The sequence below is a fragment of the Phlebotomus papatasi genome, chromosome 2, assembly GCF_024763615.1.
Source record: "Phlebotomus papatasi isolate M1 chromosome 2, Ppap_2.1, whole genome shotgun sequence".
NCBI lineage: Eukaryota > Metazoa > Arthropoda > Insecta > Diptera > Psychodidae > Phlebotomus > Phlebotomus papatasi.
The window spans coordinates 91,902,968-91,926,540 of NC_077223.1; the positions used below are offsets into that span (position 1 = coordinate 91,902,968).

Consider the following 23,573-nt stretch of genomic DNA (forward strand, 5'->3'; position numbering starts at 1 on the left):
TTAAGCGATGAGCGTACTATCAAGCTTACCGAGCTTACTATGCGATGAGAATAATGAAAAATTTAAGCTAATAGCGAACCGAGCATACTGATCGACCTAGAGAAATGAGCGAACTGAGCAATCAAAAGGTGGTAGCGAACTAAGCATTGTTAGCTAATGGCGAATTAATAAATATGTCAACATCAACTAAACTGAGCAATTTGAGTAATTCGAGAATTTTTTAAGTGAGTAATTTGCGCTAATAGAGTACAGTAAACTCTCACGATAAAATAGGAAGAACTGCAGCGAATTTGAGCAAATTAGCTTCATAATTAAATGTGAAAATTGTCAACAAAATTTTTCGTCCGATTGAGCGAGAGTCTACTGTAATGAGAAATGAGTTAACTGAACTAAGCAATTAGTGAAATGAGTAGTAACGTAGATGATAGCGCACTAAGTGATGAATATACTAAGCAACTTAACCAATTGGAAAACTAAGAAATGAGTGAACAGATCAATTTTCTGGGAAATGAGAAAACTGAGCAATCTGAGCTAATAACAAATTCAATTTTTTAAGTGATCAATAAGAGCTAAAAGAGAATTGTGAAATGTGTGAACTGAACTGAGCAATATGAATCAAAAGCGAATTGAGAAATTAATGAACTAAGTGATCTGTGCTTATAACGAACTGAGCGGTGAATGAATTGAGTAGTTTGAGCTGATAACAGACTGAAAAGTTAGTTAACCGAAAAATTTGAGCTAATAGCAAACAAAGAATCGAGGCAACAGAACAATCTGAACTTAGAGCAAGCTGAACAATTAATAAAATAAGTCAGAGGCGTGCAAGAACCGTTGAAACCGAATAAACGTCAAATGAAACATGTACGTCAATTGTTAAAACGCTACAAAGAACAAACTTATTTTGACGTTTATTCACACTGCGATCTTTTTAATAATATATTAGATTTCACAGGACGAGACTTATACGAATTTATAAGTAGTATAGATATCTTTGTTTCCTTATTAAATAGTCGACATAGATCCAAGTAATATAGACATAACAATCAGTGTTTACTACTACCCCGTGTTTATTACTACCCCTGTTTCCCCTATACTGAGCAATATGGAACTAATGGCACACTAACAAAAAAAAAAAAAAACAGCAATCTACTTAGAAATGAGTAAACGGAGTAAACTGAGCTTATAACACATATTGCGTTGAACGTAGTGACTATGCCGACTAATCTGAACTGATAGCAATCTGAGAAATTAGTTTACTGAGCAATTTGAGAAATGAGGGAACAGAACAATCTGAGTATATAGCGAACTGACAAGTTACTGAAATAAGTAATCTATAGCTGATAGCGAACTGAGTATTACTGGGCAATATAACCTAATAGCAAGCTGTGAAATGAGTGAACAGAGCAATCTGAGCCGATAAATAAAAAGCTGAAATTTGAGTGATCTGAGTAATCTGAACCTATAGCGAATAGAGTGCTGTACGTACTGAACAATCTGAGCTAATAGTAATCTGAGAAATTAGTGTACTGAGCAATTTAAACTAACAGTGAAATGAAAAATGAGTGAACAAAGCAATCTTACCTGATAACAGACTAAAGAATAAGTGAACTGAGTAATATGTAATATTTGCTTATAGCTATGGACGGTACTTAACAGACCAATCTGAGCTTATAGTGAACTGAGTAATCTAGCTGCGATGAGCTACAGTAGACTCTCTCTCAATCGGGAATATGGGGCAAAATGTCATCCGGTTTAGCGATAGAATTGAGCGTCAAAGCCTTTGTAAATTCCACAAAAAGCGCTCAATTATAAAGAATAACGATAAAATAGGAAGAACTACAGAGAATTTGTGCGAATTCGCTTCATAATTAAACGTGAAAATTGTTAACAAAATTTATCGCCCGATTGAAAAAGAGCCGATTGAGTGAGAGTCTACTGTAATAGGAGACGCTTAGATCAAGGAAATTTTAGCTTGTATGCATTTCCCTATTAAAAGAGCATTGTCTTGCTCTGATCTCCTCAAAGCATACTGTGAAATGAGTGAACTGAGCTATATAATTTAATAGAGAACTGAGCAAACTTAGCAAAACTAGTCAATCAAGAGAAAGGCTACTAAATAACATAGTAATGAAAATAGCAAATTCATTTATATTTTATGTAAAATAATTTCTCAATTTATTTTTTTAATCCTTTCAGAGCAATATCAAGTCATAGATTATTTATTAGAAAATAAGTCTTACTTTTCATACTCCTAATCGTGTTTTTTTTTAAATAGGAAAATACCATAAAATTATTGACAATTCGGAAAATTCTATTTAGTGAAAATAATTTTAATAAAGTATTGTAAAGTTTGTTTAATTTATTAAACACTTTAACTTCACAAAATTAAACCCTTCAAGTGTTAAATTTTCCTTTGAAAATTTTTTTTCTAAGACGTTCTAAAGTTAATTAAATAAAATCTTTTAAACTTAGAATTTATTTATTTCTTCACAATATTTCATACCCATACAGTTCTGAAAAGGCTATTTCATCTTTTCCATCATAAATTTTATTTTCTGTATAAAATTATTCATATTGATAATCCCCATATTTTTTCCCCTTTTTTTGCAGATAATTCACAATAGTCCTGGCACAGTTCCGAGTGAGCCTCAGAGGTAAATTTTGCGCATCAATCTTCTCAAACGAATAACTTATCCTTTTGTCTCTCATTAATTTTTTATTTGCTGTCGAATGCATGACTTATAAGAGTTTTTATTTTATTTATTTTTTTTTATTTTCCTTCAATTTATGTTTCTTTTATTTTTCCAGAGAATTTTGATGTTTGCAACTTGATTTGAAATGAAAAAAAAAGAAAAATAACCCAACACATTCACAGTAGAAGCCGAAAACACAAGTTTTTTTTGTCAATTTTTGTTATCTCACATTTTTCAGAAGTGGGATTGTGTACAGCTTGTAGAAAGCTAAAAAAAATTTAAATCTAGAGACAAATTTAATTTGGACGGGATAGAAGAGTGAATTTGAAAAATTTGCTTTCTATCTAATGTATTATTATTTGCCCGCAATTGCCTTTGTAATTTATAAATTATTTATCAAAAATGGTTTTCTAATTTTTTATCGATATATTTATTTGATAGCACTAAATGGAAATTATTTATTAAAAACAAAAGAAGAAATTGTACAAAAGTGGAAAAAAAATCAGACTTGCTGACGAGAGAAGTTCTTTTTGCCCAAGGAATAATTTTTTTTATCAGTATAATTTATGTTTTTTTTTATCAGTCTCAGTTTGAGAAGGAAAATTGTGATTATTGTTTAGATAAGTTTGTGGAGAGTTACTTAGTAAAAAGAAGACATTCCACTAGGGGATATGCTTTAGATCATCCGTACAAGGAAGAAGTGGTCGTTGATGAGGAACAATTCCAACATGTTGAGGAGATTGCTCATGAATTGACAGCTCTGGAACTTCAGAGTGCTGAAAATGGGGAAGATGAGGCTGACGCCAAAGAGGAGGAAGCTGATGAAGAGCCTCAAGCTGAAGACGAACCAGAACCAGAGCCCGAAGAGCCGGCAGAGGAGAAATCTCCTGTTGAGGAAATTGTGGAAAGGCCAATATTTCAGCGTCCAACCCATTTTCAGCACAACAAGCAACATACAGGCCTCAAAAATCTCTCCTTCAACGTGGGTATGGCTGTTACTCCCACGGCCAAGATGGAGTTCGACCAAGAGGCTCCGGAGAGCTTTGGAGTGGTTAAAATTGGGAGGCCCATTGGGGGTGTTAGGGGGAGTCCGGGAGCAGATCCAAGTGATACTGCTTCCGTAATTTCAGCTGGATCTGGAGGATCTCACACTGAACAGGGCTTCCTGGATCTCAAATTCCATCACAATAAATTGTGGTGAATTTGCTAAAGAAAAAAATTCCCATTGATTCTTTTTTCCTCTGGGGGCCCTTTGTTCTCGAAGCTCGCAAAATCCAGAAAGAAAATTAATTTTTCTCAATGAAATTTTCTTTATTGGTATTCTCGATTTTTGAAGTAGCTTTTCAGGTTATATTGAGGTTATGTTGAACCTAACCTTTAAAAAAGAGGAGAGTATTTTTTGAAGAAGGAAAAATGATAAAACCGGATAAAACCGATAAAACTCTTCAAAAAGATTGGATAATTTCAGAATTTGACAATAGTGTGACTTTAAAAGATTTCCAACAATTTTAATTCCAGGTTTTCTAACCTCAAAACTGCAAATAAAAAGAGCTCGTGGCTATAAATTAGGTTGGTACAAATTAAACAATGCTAAATCTATTTTTCATCTCAGGGTCCAAAGGAATTTCCAAGGAACCTTTTCTGCCAAGTACAAAATTAAGTTCTTAGACACAAATATTTACGGGCATTTGGGACCGAAATGTCACACGAATTAGCGAGAAATTCAGGCTACAAAGTTTTTGAAATGCAACGATTTTTTTTGTCCCTTTGCATACTCATAAATTTTACATACTCATATTTGCTGTAAATGTCATAAAAATCCCAATAATGCAAAATGACATCAGAAGTAAGGCAAACCAATGCAAATTTATGTATATTTCCTTCATTCGATAACCAAGATTAAGCTTGAAAAATGTCAACAAATTTTTTTTTTCAAATATAACTGCAGCCCGATTTTTTTTCACTATTTTACAATACACTATTTTACACTATTTTAGCAGCTTTGTCAAAGTTGACAAAGCTGCTGCCCGAATTAAAAAGTATCCCGATTAGCCGAATTAGCAAGAGAGTCTACTGTATTCTTTTTTTGAGAATTAGATTAGGGTAAAATGAGGTAATTTGGAACTATTTATAATTTGGGACATTTAAGATTTTCTCAGTATTTTAGAGATTCAAAAGGCAGAAAAGCTGTTCCTTTTCTTCTTGATTGTTTTTTCATCTATTTCGCGGTCTTTATTTTCTCTTTGCTCATCTGAAACAATGAGAGAATCTCAAATATCCCAAATTGTAAATTGTTACAAATTACCCCATTTTACCCTAATAAATTTTAAATTAAAACAGAAAAGCATTAGACGAAAAGCAATCTTACTAATTGAATGTTACTAATCAAATATTTGACTTGATATTTATTCATTTTATTTTATTAATAAAGCTAGATCGAAATGTTAGGTTATGATAAAAATAACCTCAAAAAACTATTTAAACTTCGAGTGAAGCTTCAAAATTTTTCCGAAAATATGGGATTATTTTCTCAAATCTTATTCATTTGAGGGACATAGAGAACAGTTCCAAATAATATTAGCCAGCTTTTATATAAAACATCCTATTTTATTTAAAAGAAAAAGAGTTAGAAAATAGGATTCTAACCTAACCACGTCTAAGGGCGATTAACAAAATTAAAAAAATTAAGTCCAATATTCTATTTTATTGAATTAACAAAAAAGAAGCTTATTTTCTCATAACGGAGAAACTTCCTTTTGGAAGTCAAGGTTATGTTTCACTTAACCAGAAAAAAAATAAAAAAATAATAAGATACAAGGGATAACCATTTCGGGAAAATTTAGCCAATCTGGTCAGGGAACTCGGGGAACATATACCTTTTTCAAGGAACTCGTGAGGAACCCATACATTTTTCAGGGAATTCTCCGGGAACTCTGGGAATCCATACATTTTTCAAGGAACTCTCCAGGAATCTGAGGGACCCATACATTTTTCAGGGAAATATCCAAGAATCCGGGGAACCCATACCATTATCAAGGAATTCTCCGAAAATCCGGGGAACTCATACATTTTTCAGAGAACTCTTCGGGTACCCAGCGAACCCGTACATTTTTCAGGCAAGACTCCAAGAATCCAGAGTACCCATATATTTTTCAAAGAACACTCCGGGAATCCTGGAACTCATTCATTTTTTAGGGAACTCCTCGGGAACCCCGAGAATCCATGCATTTTTCAGGGAATCTAGGGAACCCATACATTTTTTAGGAAACTCTGGGAACCCAGGGAACCTATACATTTTTCAGGAAACTCTGGGAACCCAGGGAACCTATACATTTTTCAGGAAATTCTCCGGGAACCCGGGGAACCCGTACATTTTTCAGGAAACTCCGGGAATCTTGTACATTTTCCAGGGAACTAACGGAGAACCCAGGGTATCCATACATTTTTCAGGGAACTCTCCGGAAACTCATATATAGGACTTTTAAGGGACAGAAGGAGTAATTTTATAATGAATCGATAAGAATGGCGAGAAAAATTATAAATTAAAGTTTTACTAGATTAATCCAGGTTACAATATTCGTTCGAAATATTTTTTAGGTTAGGGGCAATACGACTTCACATTTTATTAAAAAAAAAACAACTCCTAACTCAGAATGTGAATAAAGGTATTTTTATTTGCGTATAACTAGTGAAAAAATATTTGAAGCAAACTTTTAAATAATAAAAGTAGAGTGGCGTTTGCTTAATATATTTTTTTCTAATGAATCGTAAGCTTTATTGTCTAGTTTTATTCCAGACTGATTCTGCTTTTGATCCCTCTTTCTAAAAAATAAGCAAAATTTAAAGATATTGGCTTTGATCTGATATGAATGAGTTTTTAAGGTTAGATTTACCATAACCTAAAAATTTTCATTGCATTTCATGGCAGGTGAGAGAATAAAATTCTAATCTGTTTGTGTTAAATAGTTAAATAGTTTAAATAGTTTTCTCCAAGAAATTTCTTTGAACTTTAAAAGTCTTAAAATGAATTTGAAGAACATCGAGAATACCAAGATTTGAGGTTAGGAAATCTTCAAAGTTTCTATAAAATATTTTGTCAGAAAACTCGAAAAAGAAAGTTTCCTGGAAGTTATTGATGGAATTTTGTTAATCCAATCCTACATTGCAGTTAATTTTTGTAGTTTAATTTAGTGTTGAATTGTTTATCACCTGTTTGTAAATACCTAAGTAATTTGTTTTGTGACAAAGTTTTAAAATACTTTGAGAAAGTATATCAGGCTTTTTGAGCGCTTTGTTTTACACACCTGTTAACATTAGTCCCCCCAGTTACTATTTACTCCAAAATGAGAGCATTAAAATATGACTAAAATAACGTAATCTTGTCGTTTTGTAACCTTAAATAGATACAAATATTTGCGATATATATTTAGACTTAAAAAAAAGTATAATAATACAATAAAAGTTTGCTGTTAATCACCAACACAAAATAAAATGTAGAATTTAGTGTTGATTTTTTTTTTTGGTTTTTGTGAGACAATTTTTGATAACATTACCATGTAGTTGTTTTTTCTACTGTTGGCAAAATCAAAAAAAAAAGTAAAATAAGGTAAAATGATGAGAAAAATGTTCAATTTTTATTCCTTTCAGTGCACCATATGAAAAGATCTATCGTGATTTTATGCTTTAAAATGATTAAAATGACGCAGATGAAAGTATGATAGCATGAATGTAACTCCAAGTAATTCTATGACATGTATTTTCTGCTAATAATAATCAAATTAATGCATTAAATGTTCCAAATGACTCCACTTAAACAAATTTGTTTCATTTCGTTGCGGTTTTTAGGTATTTTTTCTCAGTGCATTTTGGCGGGATTTATTCATCGAAAGATATGGCGCCGGAAGATTTCATCGATTCCGATTAGAGCGCCATGAGCGGCACGTGCCTGAATCACAATTGTCAATTCAGCAATGTCGACTTGTTTGTGCTCCGCGAAGTGTTTGGTTTTTCGTGGTTTTCTGCTAATTTTCCCACAGTAAAAGTTGTGAAAAGTGAATGGTGATTGCATGTGGATAGTGCGGGACAATGAACCGTGAGATGCACTACGAGGGATGGCTTGTAAAATCTCCACCAACGAAGAGAATCTGGCGAGCGGTACGTCATTGCATTTTTTTTTGTCTTTTCACCCAAATATTTACATCCTCTCGCCTTTCCTGCCCACGGAAATCCCCCAGAAAATCCATAGTCAATGGCAAATACCACGAATTGAATCATCAACTAAGGAGATATCCGAGAATTCTGGGTGGATTCGCGAGATATAAATTTTCCATACTCCCTCTTGCTTTTCCAATTACTTTTATTTCCCTGAGATTAATTTCTTTCAAAATAGCCAATTTCTGGGAAAAAAATGCAATAAAACATTACCAAAGACTGGCTGAAAATATGATAAGAAAAATTGATAGATAAACAATTTCCCAGAAAAGATTTAGATGAGACTTTCTGGGGAAGATTCTGTACTGGCCAATTGAATGTTGAAAGGTCAATAATCCCTTGGGCACTATCTTCGGAAGCAATTTGAAAGTCCGTCTTGACCAATCAACTGGCTAAAATTGACACAGAATTGTGAATTCTCTCAGCACCTTTCCAGCTGAGAAGCACGCAGGCAGATTACAAAGAGCAATAGGAAGCGCGTAGCTTCTCCAGTATGCTCGTTTTTTTATGAAACTTTAGAATTTTACCAAAAGATGGGGCCACAAACAATTTTGAGAATTTTGTCCCAATCCAGATCGATCTAGAAATATTCAATAAAGGGCCTCTAACTCTTTCGTGTCCCACTTTTATTCAGCAGATGAATTCATCTAAAATTGAGTTTTTCCTAATGCTTTATGATCAAATATAATAGTTCAGAGAGGAAAAAAAATTTCCATTGCGTGAAAACTCGGAAAAACCCCGGGTCATATATGACCCTATTGTCCTCAAGGGAAGTATACATACCATTTTCAAAATCTTATCACGGGCTTTCTAAGAGTTTTTTTTGCTTGAAGTTATTAATTTGGCCAAAACCATGGCAAACTGGATTGTCTTGATGAACACTGTACTCCTTGTGTTCAAGGAATCTTCCTGGTAATCCCTTGAACAATCACTGTCACAATATTTTGAGTGGTATTTGGCAAAAATAAAGTTATCTACATATTTATTCACACACAATACAATTGCACAATATGAAACGCTTGCAGAATACTCTAAACTATTGCAAAATATGATATAATTCATCAGATATAAGATGAAATGTCCAGGAGCAAGATGTCCCATTTGCATTTCACAAAGAAAAACAATGTTCCAACTACATTTCGCTATAGGTTTGGGACGAAAACACTGTTACCCTTGGGGACAATAGGGTCATATATGACCCGGAAAATTCTACACGCTTTTCTGGAAAATTGAGAGTAGTTTATTATATCAAAATATGCAATATACAATCTTTGGATATTCTATTTTGTGTTTCTAAAGAACTTTCTGCTGAAAAAAATAAATTAATATAAAAAAATTTGAAAAAGAAAAGTCATTTCACAAAGTTCGAAAATAGTGATTTTTGATCTCAAATATTTTCTTTTCCTGAATATCTGGAGTCTTGAGAAAATCAGCCAAGAATCTTACATCCTTCTATTATGATGTCGTACACAAACCGATAGATTTAGCACAGATATTGAGCTTCAGCAGGTGAACAGGCTAAAATTTTCACAAAACAGCTTCTTACGGACAAGTTTTTTTCTTTTATGAAAAACAACACAAAAGTGAGGTTATGTCAAAGATTGTCAAAAACCAGTTGTAAACTGTGTGAGCTTATTGTAGATGTGATTCTGTCATTGTACATTCAGTTTGTGCAAGCTTGAAAAATATTTTTATATCAAAGAAATGCAAAATTGCTTAAAAATTACTCAACTGCGGTCTATTTGAGTCAAATCACTTCTTGTTTATCAACTTTAATGTTTGTAAGTTTAACTTTTTAGTGGTGGATTAAATCGGTAGATTACAATAGATGTGAATATGAGGGATCGCATCTAAAATGAAGTTTCCTGGAAAATGTGCGAAGAATCGATGAATGTGAGTCAAGTTTGTGAAATTTCTTCCACCCAAAAAACGGGCTTCTTCAGTCCAAAAGGTTTTTACATAAATATAAACCCTAATAAACCCTCTACCTCCTGTCATAGTCGCTTTTCAGAAAAGTGATATTAATTGTGCAAAATCGTATCAAGTATTACACATCAAAATTACAATTTCGAACCTGTTTTTAATTTATGCTTCCTCAAACTAGGAAAAAAGGATTAGACTCTCAATTTTTTCAGAAAAGGTGGGATTTAGGACTAGCTATTGAAATATATAGCCATAGGTAAGATTCATAAATGAATACGGAAGAAATACGAAGTGTTCGAAGGTAGCGTATGTGCGAACGATCAAAGCTTTCCCATAGTCTTTCTAAGATTTTCCTATAAGAACTTGTGTCTACCAAAGAGGAAGTTTTAGAGTTTCTAATCAGATTATTCTTATAGGAAATTTACCATTCTGCACCTTTGCCAGAGATTATTTTTGAAGGAAGTGTTTGTAATTTGGGATAGGGTGCATATAAGTGGCAATATCCAAAGTTCGAATTACGATATTTTCGATACATATTGAAGTTTTTTGTTACACTTTTTAGAAATGCTGTTTAGAAAACAGCATTTGCTTTTTGTCTATAAAATTATTCATATAATTTTTAAAAATTAATTAAAATATGGACATGAATTTTACTGTAATTATGGTCACTTTGCTTTTAATTTGGAATACTTCTTGTAATTTCGTAAAGCTGCTATTTCGTGATAGATCCTATTCTCGTCCATTTCAAGAATCAAACTTACCAAGTCCTCTTTCTGTTTATTAGAAGGAACCGTAGCATGTTCGAAGGAGCCCGAAAATTGTCCATATTAATTTATTAAAAATAGTTCATTTCAATTCAGTTCAGTTCAAATATTGTAGATTCCCATATCTCCTGACCCTTTATAAGGCTTTTTAAACAGCATCTCGTTTGTAAAGGCGATGGTTATTTAGGCATTAAATCGCCTAGGTCTCACAAAAATTAGAATTTCGAGAAAAAACAACTGTTCAGCAGTGCACCTCGGAAAAATTATCTATTTTTACACGAAAAAAGTAATTTAACACATTTTTTCCTTTTTTGCATTTTATAATCTCTAGACTATGCTAAACCCAAAAATTTATGTAAATTTGAGGAACAAAAGAAGTGACCAAAATTGCAAGCTGGGCGAAATTCAGTACAGTTGCACTATCATTTAAAAATATTAAATAAAAATTAATAGTACTTCATCAAAGCACTTTTTATTCAAATTATTTTCAAAATTAGTCGAATTTATTATTTGTAGTATCCAACTTTACCCCCAAAGTGTCCAAAATTACAAGCTGTCCTAAATTACAAACACGTTTTGGAACACAATCAACTTTGGAAAAAACAGTCTTGACTGGAACCAAACCGGAGGACTTATGAGGGTGCCCTTGATTAGGAAGTTAAACACGAGTTGTTTTTCTCGTTTTTCTTTTTTTTTGTTTTGAGGACAAAATAACAACTGATTTTGTTAAAAAATTTGGTATATTTTTATATATATTTTAAGTGTTTAAATAGTTTTTCGAAACAGTATTGCAAAATGACGGACTAATGAATACTGATACTATTGCAGAACCCTCTTTAGATTATTTGCTTGAATTCCTTGAAATTCGAACGTTAAGAGAGGTTGAAGAAGTCCAGTTAAAATTTCAAAATTCAGTATGATTTTCGTTTACAAAGAGGTTATTTAGCAATATGAGGTTATGTCTCGCCTAACCTCGAAAAACTCAAAAGAATATGCAATTGTCCGCTTCAAAAAAAAAAAAAAAAAAAAACGAATAGGAATAAATAAATAAATAAACATGGTATGTTGACTTTATGCATCATAATATTTTATTAATTCTTTTAATTTATCAACCTCAAAAATTATATTAACTCAAGAAGAGTGTAAAAATCTTATATTTTTAACCTCATAAAATAAACATCTATCTATACCAAAGAAATTTCTTTCAAACTCTTTTAGTTAGAATAAACCTTCCATTTTATAATTTAAGACACCGATTCTTGATTTTCTGATTTCAAAAGTCGTCGATGTATTTTATGATAATATTGACTCTAACCTCAAAACAGTACAAAGGTTATGTATACTTTTTGTAGATTGATAAAGCTAGTGTTTTTGTTTAATAAATTGGGAGTTCATTGAAATTTCTTGTTAAAATAAAAGGGTTAAATTAACTTATTTAAAAGGTTTTTGAACCTAAATTTTATTACTATTACCTTTTTTTTAGGTTATGTGTGATGTACTCTGAAATCGTAAATAATAGAATAAGTAAACATATAGCTTTCAAAATAAAATTAAGAAAAATAAAATATTTATACTAGAAAAGTAATCTAATTATGAAACAAGATTGAAGAAAGGGTTAGATGTAATCGATTAATCGTTAAAAGCGTTAAAAGTAGAATTTTCTCTGCTCACCTTGCTTGAAGGAACGAGATTGACTAGTAAACCTAATAAAGAGATGACCTCGAGGAAGTCAATTGTGGTCCAAAAATGGAACATGAAATGTACAGAAAATAATAGCAGTTATTTGCCATGATTTTATCAGTTAATTTTGATGCAATTCCATGATTTTCTAATTTGATTGCCAAGTTTCTATCTAGCGTCTTTTAGTTGAACTGTTCTCTTGTTTTTCTTCCTCGCGGCTAAAGCGCTGGAGACGACGATGGTTCACACTGAAACAGGGTGAATTTCCTGGTCAGTATTTTCTTGAGTATTATACAGATAAGAGCTGCAAGAAGCTCAAGGGCACCATTGATCTCGATCAATGTGAACAAGTGGACGCTGGATTGTGCATGGAGAGGAAATTCCAGCATGTTTTCAATGTTAAGACACCAAATCGCATTTACTATTTGGCGGCAGATTCGGATGAGGATATGAGATTCTGGGTTAATTGTATCTGCAAGGTTTGTGGCTTGCAGGATCTCTCCAAAGTTTCTGATGAACGTCAATGTGAGTTTCATTGATTTTTGAAGTTAAAAGCTCTTTGCAACTTTACGATTTATCTAAAAAAAAGACAACGGGTTTTAATTTTTTATTTGCATAAGAAATCATTTCAGAATGTGAGGTTATGTTGAATCTAACCTTTCAAAAGTAATTTGCATTAAAATATCTTCATATAAACAAAAATTTTCACTGAATTTTTCATTTATCGTCTATAGTTTATTCCAAGAATCAATTTCAATTAATGTTAAATAGGAACTACAATCTTTGCAATATTACAAAAATAAGTGAAGAAATTTCTTTAAATGCTAGGTTATGTTCTAAAAAATATCATGTTTCAAAGAATAACCTCAAATTTATAAAACCATTAGTATGACTATGAATACAGAAAAATTACTTAATGTATCATCCGGAAATATTTGGTTTACAATTTCTGGCGATTCCGGTATAAAATTTTTTGAGGTTATGCTTCAAGATAACCAAGAATTGAAACATATTTTTTATTTACAAAACCTAAATACACATACTATTTGAGAAAAAATCCTGCATCAAAATGAGCAGTTTTCTATTTCTTATTTTTTATTTTCGTTAACAAATTGAAAATTTTATAGGTTAAAATCTGAATAGGTTAGGACTTTAAGCACTTTTACATTGTCTCAGAAGTTTCAGAAGTAGACTTATTATTATAAGTTTATTTGTTTAGAAAATTTTGATATTGTATTACATTAGAAGTTTGAGGTTATTGGAGGTTATGTTCAACATAACCTAATATTGGACAACAATAAATTGAATAAAAATCGTAAAGTTGCATTGAGATTTGAAGCACGCCCTAAAGGGTATTTCTCAACAATAACAAATGCCTGGTCTTGTAGATTTCAATGTTGGTCCGGGTTCCATTGAGGAGGCTCCCCTGCCACTCAGTGTGAGTGATGTGTCCAATGAAAATACCCAGAAAACTGCCCCTAAAGCCATTTCCACCTCATTTGAGGATCGTACATATCAAAATGACGATATTTTCGCCAAAAAGCGCGAAAAACTACAAAAATCTGCCACTGAAGCCAAGGAATCCTACTACAACTTCAGTGCAATTCGAGCTGAAGTAGATGCTACAGCCGAAGGCAAGGCTAAAAGTCCGGTGCCAAGTGCAGATGCACCCAAGCACAGTCGCTCGCAGTCACTAAATGAAGTGACTCAACGAGCAGCTGTAGCTACTGGAGCCGTGCGGAAGATTCCTGAGAATTTGAAACTGACAGATGTGAGTCAATCATTGGGGGATTGCAGTGAACCATCTCCATCGCTTAGCACTTGCTCTGGGCCCTATATTCCCATTAGCGAATGCTTCTCGGGGAGTCCGGTGCTCTTGGGAGAAACCCCGGCTACTCCACTCAACAGTCTCGATCCTAGATTTTACGATACTCCACGCAGTCACATCAACATTGGTCTCAATCTAACCGATGAACAGCCATATTCACCCAAGAGGAACAACTGCACGGTAAGTCTGATTTTTTTTAGGTTATAATCTTATAGGTTATGTTAAACTTGGCCTACGAAAAACGAGGATATTTTGCACAGTAACAGAACACTGAAATTTTAAGTACGTGCACTTTTTTTTACACCATTTTGAAACGTATTGGGCATTTTTTTTCTTTTTTAACAAGAATCTATTTTGAAAATTGAGGTTATGTGTAGCATTAAAGGGGATTTAAAGAAGGAAGGTACAATAAGCAAGGAAGTGTTTATTTTATAGTTTATTTCAGGAATCAATCTTAATGAATATAATAGAGACTTTGCAATATAACAAAAATAACTGAAAAATTTCTTATGTGAGGTTATGTGTAACATAACCTCTTTTTCAAGTAAATAGAAAATCTGCTATACTTTTTATTTTAGCTAAGACACACTATTGAGCATTATAACAAATAGAAAATAGATTTTATCCTGGAAGTAAACTGAATGGTATATTTTTAAACGTTTTTGTCATCTCTAGTCAGAAAAAATGGTTTTGTTTTTGGGACTGCAGTTTCCAAATTGTACTTAATCACAGCGAACAGACTGGGCTTTTCTACATGGTCATTGCTTTTTTACGCCTTCATTGCTTTTTTACACGTTGAAAAAATAATCAAACAATTGCGGCACCAAACCAATTTTTGCACTAATTTGATATTTTTTAAGCCTTATGAGACAATATTCTTTAAAAAGAAAATGATATATTAGTAAAATTTTCCGATTATAAGTACCTTGAACAAAGAGCAAAAAGCAATTGACCGGTCAATTGCTCTTTGCTCTTTTTTCGAGGTGTTTAGATTTGGCAAATTTTACTAATACATCATTTTCTTTTTAAAGAATATTGTCTCAGAGAACGGAAAAAACATCAAATTGATGCAAAAATTGGTTTGGTGCCGCAATTTTTTGAGTATCTTTTTCACGTGTAAAAAAGCAATGAAGGCGTAAAAAAGCAATGACCATGTAGAAAAGCCCAGTCTGTTCGTTGTGAATAAGTTAAACGTATCCTCATTTCCCAAGGATCGTGTAAACGGGAGTAATTGAACATAAACAGGGTTAGTAAAGTAATATAAATGAGAAAGCAACAGCGTCTCTTGGAAAATATTCTTCAGTGGTTTATTCCTGAGATAAAATTATCTAGTGTTGTCTGCTATAATCGCTATATTTCTGTTATGCGTGTCTCGACTAAAATATAAAGTCTGACAGACTTTCACTTTTACTTCGGAACGTTCAAACTTAGAAAACATCCTGTAAAATATTTTAGAGTCTTGAAAAATATCCTCTAGTTGTTCGTTCCTGAGATAAATTCACCTGTCTTCTATAATCGCTATAATACTCTCAGGAATGTCTTGGCTAAAATAGAAATTCTGACAGATTTTCACTTTTATTTTGAAAATTTTTTTATTTTTTGCATATGGCCCTGGCCGCCGCGCGCCCGTGAAGCCTATAATGATGATGATGATTTTGAAAAGCTTAAAGCTAAAAAACATCCTGTAAAACATTTTGGAGTCTTGAAAAGCTTGGAAAATATCCCTTAATGGTTCGTTCCTGAGATAAATTCTCCAAGTTGTCTGCTATAATCGCTATAATTCTCTCAGGAGTTTCTTGGCTAAAATAGGAAATTTTACAGGTTTTCACTTTTATTTTGAAAAGTTTAAAGCTAAAAAACGTACTGTAAAACATTTTGGAGTCTTGAAAAGCTTGGAAAATATCCCTTAGTGGCTCATACCTGATGATAAATTCTCCTAGTTTCCTGCTATAATCGCTATAATTCTCTCAGGATTGTCTTGGCTAAAATAGGAAATTTGACAGATTTTCACTTTTATTTCGAAAATTTTAAAGCTAAAAAACATCCTGTAAAACATTTTGGAGTCTTGAAAGGCTTAGAAAATATCCCCTAGTGGTTCGTATCTGAGATAAATTCTCCTAGTTGCTTGCTATAATTGCTATAATTCTCTCAAGATTGTCTTGGCTAAAATAGGAAATCTGACAGATTTTTACTTTTATTTCGAAATGTATAAACTTGGGACACATCATGTAAAACATTTTGGAGTCTTGAAAGACTTAGAAAACATCCCCTATTGGTTCGTTCCTGAAATAAATTCTCCTAATTGTCTTCTATAATCGCTATAATTTTCTCAGGAGTGTCTTGGCTAACATAGGAAATCTTTCAGATTTTCACTTTTACTTCGAAATGTCTAAACTTGAAAGACATCCTGTAAAACATTTTGGAGTCCTGAAAGGCTTAGAAAACATTCTCCAGTGGCTCATACCTGAGATAAATACTCCTAGTTGTCTGCTATAATCGCTATAATTCTCTCAGGAATGTCTTGGCTAAAATAGGAAATTTGACAGATTTTCACTTTTATTTCGAAAAGTATAAAGTTAAAAATCATCTTGTAAAACATTTTGGAGTCTTGGAAAACATCCCCTAGTAGTTCGTACCTGAGATAAATTCTCCTAGTTACCTGCTATAATCGCTATAATTCTCTCAGGAGTGTCTTGGCTAAAATAGGAAATTTGACAGATTTTCACTTTTATTTTGAAAAGTTCAAAGCTAAAAAACGTCCTGTAAAACATTTTGGAGACTTGAAAAGCTTGGAAAATATCCCCTAGTGGTTCATACCTGAGATAAATTCTCCTAGTTGCTTGCTATAATCGCTATAATTCTCTCAGGATTGTCTTGGGTAAAATAGGAAATCTTTCAGATTTTCACTTCTACTTCGAAATGTTTGAACTTTTAAGACATCATGTAAAACTTTTTGGAGTCTTGAAATGCTTAGAAAACATTCCCTAGTGGCTCATACCTGAGATAAATTCTCCTAGTTGTCTGTTATAATCGCTGTAATTTTCTCTGAATTGTCTTAGCTAAAATAGGAACTTTGACAGATTTTTACTTTTACTTCGAAATGTTTGAACTTTTAAGACATCCTGCAAAACATTTTGGAGTCTTGAAAGGCTTGGAAAACACCCCTAGTGGTTCGTTCCTAAGATAAATTCTACTTGTCTGCTATAATCGCTATAATACTCTCAGGAGTGTCTTGGCTAAAAAAGAAACCCGACAGACTTTTTAATTTCGAAACATTTAAACGTTATTTCAATAAAAAAAAAACAAATACAATAATTTAGAGGAAAGAAAATGAAACGAACTTAAATGGTGTAACACTAATTACACGATAGAATAAAATTATATTACTATTTTTCTAAATAATTATCGCTTAAAAGTGTTATTTTTGATTTTTATTTAAATTAATTTAGTAGACCTTGATTCATTTATTAAATAAATGAAATAAATTTTGTGCTAGATTTTCTTATACACCGGAAGCTTAGGTTAAATTGTACCGAGGTAAAGATCATTGAGGGATTCTTATTTTGAATGATAATATTCTGGTTTAAATGGGCCTCAGTTAAAAGTAATTTGAGTGAGAAAATGTCATATTAATGGTATTTGTTTCGAATCTGTCTGCAATGTTCAGACAAATCGTTCTCGGAGCGGCCGATCGAGCCCCAGTGACTCCGAGAGTGTCTTTACGGATGACGAATGGACTCACCACGAGGCCCAGACTCAGAGTCTGGATCGTCGGGCTCGTCCTTCGGACAGTTCCGTGGAGAATGAGACAATTGGATGGACTTATGTGCAGAGATTCTCGAAAGTGCCTGACGATGTTCGCAATCAGAATGCGGCATCGGAGGCTCTGGACATTGTTCCTCCGCGTCCTCCAAAGCGTCTCAGTGGTCTTGTGCTCGATGGCGTTGAGATTCGCAATCGCGAAGTTCCGTCATCGGACACGGACAATGCTTCGCCGGCAATTGGTCCAAAGGACAGTTCGTGCGATGTTGAGGAGAGCTATGACATTCCCCGATCCCACTGGATGCCCTACTTCAGTGGAGGGCATCGTGGGGGCAACAATAATGTTCCATCGCCAAAGCTCACCACAACTCCGGACATTTTGGCATCCTCGACGCCTGATCTCGTGCCGCAGGGAGAGAAGATTGTCAACAATTCGCATTACTACACAAATGCTGCTCCCGTGAGAGTCGAGGGCAATGTCTTTCGCTATGATTTCATGGAGCAGGGAGAAGCTCCGGTGGTCAACAGAAATCTCAAACCGAGACTCAGCTCAGAGTCCAATTCTGCTGACACTCCAGTTCTCACAGCACCAAATGTGGACAGAAAATTGAAGCCGACAACGCCAAAGGTGAGTACTTTTACAATGACATGATTTTTTTTTCTAAGCGCCCCAATCGCGCCATTCGCGTGTTACCTAGCAGAATTTTCTTGTGTTTCTGTGATCACGATTATATTGCCCCATTAAAATGTGCTGACATAAATTTTTGCATTATCTCTCAATCTCTCTGTTGCTTATTACTTAACTCTGAGTAATAAAGAAGTGCAAGTAATTTGAAAATCAATGCGAGAATCAGGAAGGGAGAAATTTATGAGCTTACAAAGAGTTTTTTTTTAGCTTGCAAGAAGAATTAAGCTCTTATGATTAATGTGAAGTTAGGCAAACGTAAATGTAACTTTAGTGCCTCTAGCGGTGGTCGGACAAACTTACATTGCTCTCAGAAGTTTTATAGAAACAAATAGTCTTACAATTACGTTTAAGTTAAACAGATTTGAACTAGAAATAAACGAGCGATGAGAAATAACTAGAAATGATTTTAAAAAAATGGAGTGACATCCATTTATCCCTAAATAAACAAAGGACTTAGTTTTAATATTTTTATGGGAAATGATCAAACTGTTGGTAATTGAAGTTCAAATTTCGCCACTTCTAATAAGAAATGTAACATTTTTTTAAAAAAAAATTCGTTTCCCTTGTGTGTTTAAAACTAGGTTTGCGGAATCTTTGTTTTTTTCCATTTTATTTTTTACACTTTTGTTTTTTCCAGTTTGTCTTTGGAATCTTTGTCTTCAGTAATCTTTGTTTTTTGGAAACTTTGTCTTTGGAAATCTTGTGCATTTTGTGCAAGTATATAAATAATAAAATTACAACAATGTTTTTAGGAAATTTTTAGTTTCGTCCTTTGGGCAAAGGGAAATTTCCTGTGTTTTGGGAAGTTTTTAGTTTCGTCCTTTGGGGCAAAAGGATTTTTTTGTGTTTTTTTGTGCCCCACAGCTCAAAATAGCCCCACCTCCCCCTAAAGCGGTCTTCAGACTAAAGGTTTAGCCTACACGGTAAAAAATTTCGGCACATATTTGTTCCAAAAATTAGCTCGTCCACGGACACCATAATTTTTGGTATAATCGTGTTCATTTTGCGAGACTCGCTCAAAAAGATATTCAATATTAGTAACGAATTTGTTCCAAAATGTAGCTCGTTCACGAACACCGAAAATTTTTGGAACAAATTTGTACCTTCTAGGAGGAATAAAAAGATACCCAATATTAGTAACGAATTTGTTCCAATAAATTGCTCGTCTAGTATAAAATCGTGCGAAAGAAGCGAAGAGAACGCCAAAAATCTGTGGCAATTCTCGTGCTACATGGTTGCACTTTTTTAATTCGAGATTCCCTTCCCCTCCTGCTGACAGCACTCGCATATGATTTCGTCATGCACGCGTCTGTATAAAACACTCTTAAGTTGATTCTTATTTGATGTTCCTTATGAACTTTCGCCATCGAAATCCATCTCGACTGAAGTATAGGCCTTAACTGTAAGACGAAATCTTTTACACGAATTTGTTCCCGACAATGGGAACAAAAAGATTCTTAGATTCCTCGAAATATTTCTCAAGTTCAATGTTGTGAGTCGACCGTTAGGATGATTTAAGTCTGATTTTGGAATTTCGGTCTAAAAAAAACTTTCTTGCTCTTATCTTTATGTTTTTATTGGACCAATCTCTATTGGCCAATAAAAACATAAAGAAGAGCAAGAATGTTTTTTTAGGCCGAAATTCCAAAATTTGACTTACATTTCTCAAGTTATTGTTTTTCTTTTTAGCAAAAATCTTGAAGTGTGCGAAACCTTACGGGTTTTCTGTCCCTTTGTAATTAGGGGAACTCTCTTAACTCATTGTCTACTAAATAAAACAAAGGCACTGTTAACAAAGCCTTTTAGATATCAAAATGATAACAAATAAATTTATTTAGCTGGACACAAAATCCCTTCCTCGGCGTAAGGAAGTGACTCCAAAATTGCGCACCAGCAGCGCTTGTCCGGGCAGTGCAACTGTTCCGGAAGGTGGAAGTGACGAAGATATCACGCCAACTTGCGAACAACCTCCGGCAATTGGTGGTAAAACCTTCCGCAATGACGATAAGCTGCAGTATCTGGATCTGGATCACTCTAGCACTCCGCAGAGGCAACCGCCGCGGAAGCTGAGTGCATCCAGCATCGGGAATCTCTTTACCATTCAGCGTCCGCCAGAAGTGGAAGCGAGTGGGAGTGAAAGGGGAATTGTGTACAAGACGGTGGACTTTGTGAAGACGGAAGCCTTCAAGATGGTGCGTCAGGATGCTGAGAATAGAGCTGCAAACAGATCCAAGGATTGAGGGATCCGGAGAAAGTCAAAGTGCAATTATGAGTTTTATTCAAGTGGCCTTAGAATAATGCAGGAAGAACCGATTTTGTTTATTTTTTTTAAAGAGATCACGCTGATTATTTTTCGAGATTTTGAGGTTGAGTAACTGAGTCAATGCGTGACTGTGATGCCTGAATGGAGGATTTGTTTGGGAATCAATTTGGGTTTAAAAAATCAACCAAAAGAGGCGCGACAATAGAGAAAGTCAATTAAGTGGAAAAAGAGGATTTAAAAAAAAATACAAAGGCCTTAGAACTTCTCTCTAATAATTATATTTTGAAAAGAAAAAAAAGAAATAATTATTGCTGTTAGTTGCATGAGAAATAAATAAAAAAAGTTGCATTTTAATTGTGTATTATCGCGAAATCATTCTTATATTTTTTTATATACAGAGAATAAACTATAATTTTTTTTAAGGTTTATTGTCAAAAAGATAGTTGTAATTTGTTGCCATAACACATATTCTTTTATGCGCACAATATTTTTTTTTATATACAGTCAATGTTTTACTATTGAAATTGTAGAGCAACCGCTCCAGTTTTATTTTAATAAAAATTATTGTAGCAAAATTTAAATTTATTTTATTGAAAATCAGGGCTAAAATTTGGTTTTTGAACTGATTGGAACATTCTTATACAAAGAGATATTGTTTGGAGAGAGTTTCAAGAACAGTAAAATAAATTTCTTCTGTTCCTGAGAACAATTATAGGCAGTTTTTACAGTTCCTAGGAACAATAGTGGGCTATTTAAATTTGTTTAACCCTTTAAGGACGATTGGGTCACCCGTGACCCAAAAATGAAATTTTTTCTACAGCCTTTTAATGTTGTATTTTGCTCTAAAAAGTAAGAAAAAGTGATTTTTTCTGACCCTCGATTTTTGAACTTCTCGACCTTAAAGGGTTAAATAGCCATCTTGTTGATCCTTTGAACAGAAAAAATAACCGCTTCTGGGAATATTAAAAAAGATACTGTTCCTGCACACGGTAAAACTTTACTGTTCCTGGAAATAAATAAATGTATATTCACAGTTCTTGGGAACAGAAAATTTTACTGTTTCTAGGAATAATAAAAGGAATTTTGACTGTTCTCGTGAAGAATAATTTGAATGTTTACTGTTCCTAGGAACAGTAAAATGCATATTTACAGTTTTTGCGAACAGTAGATTTTTTCTGTTCTTACAAACAATAAAATACAACTGTTCTGTGAACTGAAAAAATTACTGTTTCTGGGAACAATGAAAGGATATTTTTACTGTTCCTGCAAATAGAAAAAATACTCTTTCTGCAAACAGAAAAAAAATATATTTACTTTACCTGGGAACAGTATAATTGTTACTGTTCCTGACAACAGTATAATTGTTACTGTTCCTGAAAATAAGAAAGTTTTGCTCTCCTGCGAGCAGTAAGATTTTTTTATTGCTTCTGCTAAAAGGAATTTTTTCTGTTCCTGTGAACAATACCTAAACCGCCTAAAACGATTTTTCAATGTTCCTGTAAACACGAAAATGTGACTGGTTTTGAAAACAGTAAAAGCAGTTTTCTTTATTCTTGCTATAAAAGTAAAGGGAGTTTTTACTGCTCCTGAAAACAGGACATTTTTACTTTCCTTGAGAACAGAAAAGAATACTGTTCTTGGAAACAATAAAAGAATTTTTTCACTTTTTGCGAGCAGTACAATTTTAAGTGTTCTTACAAACAATTAAAAGAATTTTTATTGTTCCTGCAAACACAATTTTTTTGATGTTCATGGGAACAGTAAAAGCAATTTTTACTGTTTCTGCGAGTAGTAAAGGATTTGTTTACTGTTTCTAGGAACAGTAGAATTAGGGCGAACAGTAAAAGTATTTTTTTTACTGTTCCTATGAGTAGTAGAATTTTTCCTGTTTTTGGAAATAGAAAATTTTTACACTCACTGCGAACAGAAACGTTTTACTGTCCTTGGGAACGATAAAAGGAATTCATACTGTTGTGCGAACGGTAAAATTTTTGCTGTTCCTGCAAACAGGAAAGTTTTACCGTTCGTGCAAAATGTAAATAGATTTTTTTATAGATCCTTAAAAGGATTTTTCCTGCGAACAGCTAAAAGAATTTATCATGTTTTCTCGAACATAAAAATTTTAAATGTTCTTGTATACAGTAAGGCGTAAATGGTTTTTATAATGTTCCTGCGAACTAGACAATTTAACTGTTCTTGGGTACATTAAAAGATTTTTTTTTTAATTATTCCTGTGAACAGAAACATTTTACGGGGCAATCATCTTCCAGATGGACCCCTAATAATAAAAAAAAGAAATATTTTACTCTTCTTAGAAACAATAAAAGAAATGTTTGCTATTTCTGCAAACAGTAGAAGCAATTTTTTACTGTTCCTATGAACAGTAGAATTTTTACTGTTCCTGAAAACAGAAAATTTTTTACTAAATAAAAAAAAATCGAAATTAGAAAATTCAAATTAATATTATTTTTTTACTGTTCTATGAAACAGAAATTTTTTTTCTTCCTGGGAACAGTAAAATATTCTTTTACTGTTCCTGCGAACAGTAGAATTTTTGCTGCTACTGTAAACAGAAATTTTTTTACACTTCATACTAACAGAAATGTTTTACTGTTCTTGAGAACTATAAAATAAGTTTTTAGTGTTCCTGCAAAGAGTAAAGAATTTTATTACTGTTCTTGCGCATAGAATTTTTACTGTTCCTCCAAACAGGAAAATTTTACCGTTCCTGGAAACAAGAAACAACAAAAGGGACTTTTAC

The 23,573-nt window shown here is 33.2% G+C and overlaps 2 protein-coding genes across 3 annotated transcripts in view; both read left to right on the plus strand.

Moving 5' to 3' along the window:
* Positions 1 to 7,511, plus strand: part of LOC129802401 (alpha-tubulin N-acetyltransferase) — a 65,052-nt gene extending 57,541 nt beyond the window's left edge. For both annotated transcript variants that reach the window (XM_055848178.1, XM_055848179.1), the window contains exons 6-7: positions 2,611 to 2,654; positions 3,360 to 7,511. In XM_055848178.1, the coding sequence (XP_055704153.1) occupies positions 2,611 to 2,654; positions 3,360 to 3,894 (579 nt within the window). In that variant the 3' untranslated portion in view covers positions 3,895 to 7,511. The remainder of the gene's footprint in view (positions 1 to 2,610; positions 2,655 to 3,359) is intronic.
* Positions 7,512 to 7,636: 125 nt separating this feature from the next.
* LOC129802396 (protein daughter of sevenless) lies at positions 7,637 to 21,378 on the plus strand. The gene is made up of 5 exons (XM_055848173.1): positions 7,637 to 7,847; positions 12,496 to 12,796; positions 13,660 to 14,279; positions 17,767 to 18,489; positions 20,388 to 21,378. The coding sequence occupies exons 1-5, from the start codon at positions 7,779 to 7,781 to the stop codon at positions 20,787 to 20,789; spliced, it is 2,115 nt and encodes a 704-aa protein (XP_055704148.1). The 5' UTR covers positions 7,637 to 7,778; the 3' UTR covers positions 20,790 to 21,378.
* Positions 21,379 to 23,573: the final 2,195 nt, after the last annotated feature.